Source organism: Cibotium barometz, chromosome 50 (genome assembly GCF_041138505.1).
Source record: "Cibotium barometz isolate CiBa-2024 chromosome 50, ASM4113850v1, whole genome shotgun sequence".
NCBI classification, from domain to species: Eukaryota; Viridiplantae; Streptophyta; class Polypodiopsida; order Cyatheales; family Cibotiaceae; genus Cibotium; species Cibotium barometz.
This window is the reverse complement of record NC_141095.1, coordinates 20,575,505-20,582,595: the sequence shown is the minus strand read 5'-3', so window position 1 is coordinate 20,582,595 and position 7,091 is coordinate 20,575,505. Positions and strand designations below refer to the sequence as shown.

The 7,091-nt window shown below is 39.9% G+C and overlaps 1 protein-coding gene across 2 annotated transcripts; it reads right to left on the bottom strand.

Moving 5' to 3' along the window:
* Positions 1-3,649: 3,649 nt before the first annotated feature.
* Positions 3,650-5,547, bottom strand: LOC147609916 (uncharacterized). Of its 2 annotated transcripts, none has more exons than XM_086787270.1 (3): positions 5,203-5,547; positions 4,238-4,529; positions 3,650-4,118 (listed from the first exon to the last, which is right to left on the bottom strand). In XM_086787270.1, exons 1-3 carry the CDS (start codon positions 5,326-5,328, stop codon positions 3,688-3,690), a joined length of 849 nt encoding a protein of 282 aa, XP_086643396.1. In that variant the 5' UTR covers positions 5,329-5,547; the 3' UTR covers positions 3,650-3,687. The 2 variants fall into 2 exon arrangements, with proteins under 2 accessions (XP_086643396.1, XP_086643397.1); XM_086787271.1 differs by lacking the exon at positions 5,203-5,547 and adding an exon at positions 4,662-5,180.
* Positions 5,548-7,091: the final 1,544 nt, after the last annotated feature.

Sequence of the window (7,091 nt, the reverse complement as noted above, 5' to 3'; positions counted from 1 at the left end):
AAGTTTGGAATATAAATCCACTGGTTAGTATTGCTTAAGTTACTTGTTTTGTCATTAATTGGTTACCTTGGTGCAATGGAGCATGGAGAAACCCTTCAAACTCAAGTTGCATGTGTGAAAGTAAGTATTCACTGGTTGATATTGCTTAACTCATGTTTTTTGTTTGTTTTATTGTTTAATTTGATTACCTTGGTACAATGGAGCATAGAGCCATCCTTTAAGCTCAAGTCACATGTATGCAAGTAAGTATTATCTTCCATTTCCTTTGATTCAAGCTCTTTCTTCTTGCATTTGCTAAGTTTTTAAGTTTTGGTTGCATTAATCTCACCGCCGTTAAACCTTGTAGAAGCACCATTAGGTTGCGTGACATTAGGTAGATTAAGAGTGCATTAATCATCCTATCAAATCAAATGTATCATTAAGAAGGGATTAAAGGAACTAAACTTGGATTTTTTTGGCCAAATTTGTGAAAACAACTCTCTGGTTTGCTTGCATACATGCTTGATAGAGCCCGTGAATGCACGTTTCTATGTTTCACAAGGGAAATTTGGGAAATATCCTCATTATGGAAAGGTCACAAAATATTCCTAACATAAATGTCTATAATGATAAAAAGGGCTAAAATCTAAACCATCACGTGGCCCGAAATCCCGCCACTATAGTGGCAAAGCTATCAGCAGACTAATGTATGTATGTACTTAGTAAAAGATATCCATGCATGTGCCCATCTCATTTGGCCATCCATGTTTGCATATCACCATGTATGTTCCCTGATTAGTGAACACATGTTCGCAAGCAGGCATTTCGCCATGCACATTCCCATCTTATCTATAGCCATGCACATACCCAAGTGGGAACACCCGTTCTCATCTTGTGAACACACATTTGCAAGTCACACACAGACTAAAAAACTTAAAAAAATCTAATTGAATCCAGAATTTTCAAGGCCACCTATGTGTGAGCAAGCTGACAACCCTTACATGTTTTGAAGTGGAGATTCATGTAGTAACCCACACATAGATGCAGTGGGCAAGGAGAGAGAAATGGAAGCACAACACTTAAAGTAGATTGATGAGAATTTATAGGGCCATCTGTGTCTAAGCAAGCTAATCACCCTTACATGTTTGGAGTAGAGATCAATGTAGCAACCCACACTTACATGTTTTGGAGTGGAGATCAATGTAGCAAGTAAGGAGAGACAGATGGAAGCATGACACTCAAAGTAGATTGATGAGAATGAGTGAAGTACAAGCGAAGTAACATGATAAGGTCCACTTACACACTCATAAGAGTGTGTACATATGCTCATGGAAAAAAACCTCCTAAAGAAGAAAAAGGTGCCCAGCCCATTATTAGCCTACATCCACACATCACTACCATTTACCTAGTTTCTAATACTCTATGGAGCTTACACTCTGACCATAACAATCACCTTCTAGGGATCCCCACTGCTAATCCTATTTCTTGAGGGTGTCAATTTGGAAAAGCCTGCCCACAAGCAATGGGCGGGATTCTTTTTTCAAGTGCGTAAATGCCTAACCCCCCCCCCCCCCCCCCCCCCCCCCCCCACACAAAAAAGCTCCCAAATGCATCTCTTTCATGCATTCACTTGCACGCCAATCGAGAGGCATGTGAAGCACTCACTCAAGCACTGTTGGAGTTGCAGGCGACACTGGCGCGTGTCGAGCTGCATGCTGCTGATGATGTGGAGCTACACGTTGCTAATGACATGGAGCTGTGTGTGCTGCTAATGATGTGGAGCTACACGTTGGTAATGACATGGAGCTACACGTTGCTAATTAACGTTCACACAAGCAACCCCCACTGTGTAGCCCACTGTGTAGCTCCCAAGAGCACGCATTTTGAGCTTCTATTTCCTTCTGAAGTTCTAAAAGATGATTCTTATGACTATGAATGTAGTGAAACAAAGACCGAATATGAATATTTAAGAAAGAGTTATGTTGTCTTTCAATTGGAGCTTCTTGTCTTAATCTTTTGTAATATCCAAGAAATCATGATGCCTCGTTACCTACATATTGTAACAATAATGTTAGATTGTTGAATCTTGGATCGGATCTTGAAAGTTGGTCATGGGGTAGAGAAAACCATCACACCAAAGAAATAAGAATTTAGATCCTTGATGTCTAAGTTCTCTCACTTCATTCGGCTTTAACCTATTTTTAATGGGGTGAGACATCGAGGTGGACCATATTCTCATACTTATTGAATAAATAAACCATCACATGAAAGAAATAAGAATTTAGATCCTTGATGTCTCAGTTCTCTCACCTCTTTAGGCTTTAATCTATTTTTGCATGTGAGACGTCGAGGTGGACCATATTCTCGTACTGATTGAATATGAGAAGTATACTTTGAGGATGAATTAGTAGTTATTTAGGTTGATTGTGATGCTTTCATATAGAGATAATATGAGTTTTCTATGTGCAAGGTCCAAGAAGAATGTATACATTATGGGTCAATGTTATTCTAATTAAGAATGAGAGGCGAGATCATTTTTTCCTTTATCAAATTTTAAATTTTGACTTTTAAGAGAAATTAATTTGTTATTGCAACATTGCATTTATATTCACAAATTTCAACAAGGAGAATATCCATGATAATGGTTTCATTGAAATGTCATCAATGAAACATTTCAAGCATAGTTTGGGCTAAGATAACCTACTTGAAATTCACATTGGCATGTAAAAATAAATACAATAATTTTTTTATAAGGCACTTTTGAGGACCTCCCAAACCCCATAATGATTCATGAAGTATCTTTTTCTTGGGTTTTTATAAATTTCCTTCTATAGAGTGTCAAATGACATGTCTTTTTCATATAGAAAACTTGCAAAGTACAATGGATCTACAATATTTGAAGTTTAACTCGCAAACTTCAACTTTATTCTCTCTCTAGCTCTCTCTCTCAAGAGCTACAACTTGCAAAATACAATGGATCTACAATATTTGAAGTTTAACTTACAAACTTCAACTCTCTCTCTCTCTCTCTCTCTCTCTATATATATATATATATATATATATATATATTTTAAGGTGTTTCTATTAAGGTCTCTAGAAGACACTTTAAGCAGTGTTGCATGGCCTTAGATGCACACGATAATGTGGGGTCCACCAACAAATTCTCAATGCTTTGGAAAAACTTGAGGAAAGTAATTGAATTATCAAAATGCATAGCCGTGGCATGTAATGCTTATGGTGCCATGTTTTGAAGCATTTAACTATAAATAACACTTACGGTAAGTTTCGAAGGTGTTGCTACATATTGCATGCCTATCTTGGGTGTGGGAGTTCTTTGAAGCATGTCTCTTTGGGGTGGCAGATCGTAAAAAGCAAGCAAGCCAACCCAAAATCATCTTTGCTTTTGATTAGATGCCAGGTTTGGGTATTGAGATTCAAAGGTTTTTCCCAGACTATAGATTGTTAAAAGCACCAAGGACTCAATGATGGCATTTGGTGGGGCGTTAAAGAGGTTTTAGCCTGCGTATGTAGCTGATTTCTTCAGATAAAATGCACAAATTCTACCACAACCAAACACAATCCACCCCCCTAAAACACACCACCACCCCCACCCACACACACACAACATATAATCAGTGTGGCCTGTGCATAATGGTGATATCCCAACACCAAAACAGAATCATTTTCTGATTAAAAAATTCAACAACATTAGTGTGACCACATGATAGAGCTATACTGGGGCTGGGGCACCCCATAATGCTGCCATGGTTCATAGCGATAATTGATACTATAATTGTTAAGTTGAGAGTTGACAACTTCCATGCCCGATTCACTATCCTCTTCCATGGCTTCTATATCCAGACCTTCACCTTCACCACACATCTCATCTACATCTTGGCTGGCAGCTTGATCTACAGCCTGAGAGTCTGCCATAGGCAGTAAGTGCATAGGCAATTTTGGTGGATTGGAAACCCATGGAACAACAGCTAGCCTATCATCAGGATTTGATCCAGATTGCACTCCTCTCTCCTCGGCATCCTCCATGTCATCTGACATTCTGGAGCTGTTGGTTGAAACTCGCAACCATGGAAGCTGATCGTCCCTTCTGCCCATTAGCAAACTAGAAGCATCCAGCATTCCTGCATTCCAACAGCTCCCATCAGCAAATGCCTGCCCACAAAGTTCTTCTCGCACACAAATGTTATGAATGAAAGGCAGGCAGGCTGGCAGCCTGACTACTAGACAAACTCCATATTACCGGTTGACAAGATGCTTGCATTCAATGTTATCTGGGATCCTGCACTTGGACCTCCAGGATAGAGGGGTGGATTGACAGGTTTGTACAATACTATTGCCCTCGCATCATTTGCAGGGCAGACAGGTAAAGGCTCTGGCGAATGGTCAGGCAAATCTACATCAGGAAGACAGATTGGCAAATTCTTTGACACTTGCTCAGACAACTCTAAATCAGGTGGGGATGAGCCAGCAAATTCTGCCTGAAGGTAAGGCATGCCCAGAAAATCTTTGGAAAAGCTCGTAGAGCCAAAATCCTGCACATAGACATAATCAGGTTTGTCAGTAGTTAGATGACAAATCCGAACTACATTTTCATCTTCCAGCAAAGACAGCACTGATCATACAAAACTCCAGAGACATATGCAACATTCAGACTGTGTATTCACCTTTGTGTCCATACCATGAACAGGCTTCTCTTAATTCTCCAAAGAAGCTGCAACATTGCATGCTCAGATCAAAAGTTTAGAGTTGTTTGCTAGGCAGGCTACTATTCAGAATTGAGCCCTAACCCTTAAGCTGCCAATAACCTTTGAAACAAATGGCACTGCGACAGTTCCAAGAAAGCCCTGGACTTCACAGAGAAGAAAAGAGGCATGAAAAATGAAGAAGAAAAGATTGTGCTTAAAAAACCGTAGCCCAAAGGCAGAGAAAAAGAAGCGCCTCTGAAACAATGGCGTGTCCACCTTGCAGAAAAACCCTAGCCTTACAGAGGAAAAACAGACGCATGTGTCTCAAACCTACTAGGCTTTTAAGGAAACTCCGCAACTCCAGTCAAAGGATGCAGAGTCCATGGCGAAATCATGCTCAGAGGGTAAAAACCATGCCACAGAATTTTCACAAGAACAAGAACGAAAACACACACACTTTTTTTTGAGTAATGAACGAACACACACAGACACACACAGGAGAACAGTCAAGTTAACTTGCCTGACGCCGCTTCTTGTTGTGAGGAGACAGGCTAACGCCATGGAAGAGCTCTACCACGCCATCGTTGTCGTCACACTTCCTCTTCAACCGAGCAGCAGCTGCAGAAAACGAGTTAGGGTTTTCCATTCTTCCGCGATAAATCCTAGGTTTTCTGGGCGCAGAAGACAGAAGAAGAAACCCTAGCTTTCTCAAATAAATCCTGCAAATCCTAGCTCTCGAAAACCCTAAATTTTTCCTGTGCGGAGAAGATACGAGACAAATTGCTGTACTTTGAAGCTAGGAGCTTTTCCATTTCCAAAGGTAACCAGAAGAATCGAGAAGCATCACCCCTTCTTACACACCTGTCCGGGCGGGTTGGAACACTTGGGCACCCCATATGTTCTTAGGGTCGTTACAGACTTGGGAACATTGGCAAATTGGCGTAGGAAGGCGAAGCCATGCCATGTAATGAAGTAGTAGGTTTGGGTGCAGGCACTTGGGCTTAGAGACATTTACATGTGTACCTTTAGGGGACCTTATATGAGGGATAGTGATGATGGACATTGTATCTTTTTGATCATTATACTTTTTTATATCTTTTGATATTGGTCATCTCATAACTCTTGGAGCCTCATGGCTTTCAACCTAGGCCTATGGAAGGTTGTTTCCATCCTCTGGGTGGGAGGTTAACTCACTTAGGCATCATGGCCATTGTATGAGATTATCCTTAATCTTGTGAGCTTTATGATTCACTCCATTCCAATTGGTATCAGAGCTTAGATCCCTAGGATTAGAGCCTTTGGCTTAAGCCCTTGTTTAGAGAGTGATTAGTGTTAATCATTTTTGGTGGAGCAGATTTACAAGAAGATGGTTTCTTAAGCAGTTTTGCAGAAAATTCCATTGCAGTTTCAAAGATTGTTGTGCGGTTTCATATTTTTGTGCAAATTATTATGTAGAGTGCAGATTGCTATGCAGTTTATAAATTTTTATGCAGATTATTGTGCAGAGTGCAGATTGTTGTGCTGAACAGAATTCTGGAGCAGATTATTATAACAGTTTTGCAAATTCTGTGCAGAGTTCCTTGAAACAGTGACACAGTCAGTGCAAAGATTATGAAGAAAATCCATAAAGATTATCAAGAAAACAGTGCAGAGTGAAGAACTTAAGTGTTTAAAGCAAGATTGGTGCAAAACTTTACATCAGTAAATAAGTGATCTTTACCCTAAACTTCATTCTATTCTTGATTTTCTTGTTTCTCTGCAAGAAAAAGTGTTCAGTAAGTTGATCTTAGCAAGAAAGTTCAAAGACATAGCAATCCCTCTCATAATTGAATTGAGATTATTGGCAAGCCAATATGTTAGCATTTACACATCTTGCTAGATATCTAGCAAACAAGTCAAACAGTTATACATCTTTCTGCAATCAGGGCAGTTGCAAAAAATTTTTGATGAATGCTTAGCAAGAATGGTCTGAATCAGTCCAAGATTGACAAATTTACAGATAGTTGAATGCGTGCATGAAGAAACCAATGAAATGCATCCATGCAGACAGTTTGCAAGCCAGCTATTGGATGTATGCTTGTGTGTCACTAACCGACATCAACAAAAAGCAACAGAGAGTGCAGATTTTTGAAGTTGTGCAGAACTCTACAAAGTCTATTCAAGAAAGCTTCAATAAAACCTGTCTTTAATCTTGCTTAAGTTTGATAAGTGTACAAATCTGGTGCAAAAAGCAGCAAATCTTGGCAAAACAAAAAGTGCTGGTACAGTTGATGCAAGGTCATGTGCTCAAGGGTCTGAGCTGAAAGACAGAAGGCATTGAGGGACATCGAAATCTTACTTCGCAAAAGAGCAGGAGAGGCAACACAGCTCGCTTCATCGCCTTGTTTCAAGGGTTCAACCAACTCTACA

What these genes read in the sequence shown, in the direction of transcription:
- LOC147609916 (XM_086787270.1), bottom strand. Translation starts at nt 5,328, where the DNA reads ATGGAAAACCCTAACTCGTTTTCTGCAGCTGCTGCTCGGTTGAAGAGG. An exon ending in ACAACAAGAAGCGGCGTCAG is followed by an intron (nt 4,530 to 5,202) that starts GCAAGTTAACTT and finishes GTCTATGTGCAG; the next exon opens with GATTTTGGCTCTACGAGCTT. An exon ending in TGCAAGCATCTTGTCAACCG is followed by an intron (nt 4,119 to 4,237) that starts GTAATATGGAGT and finishes GTTGGAATGCAG; the next exon opens with GAATGCTGGATGCTTCTAGT.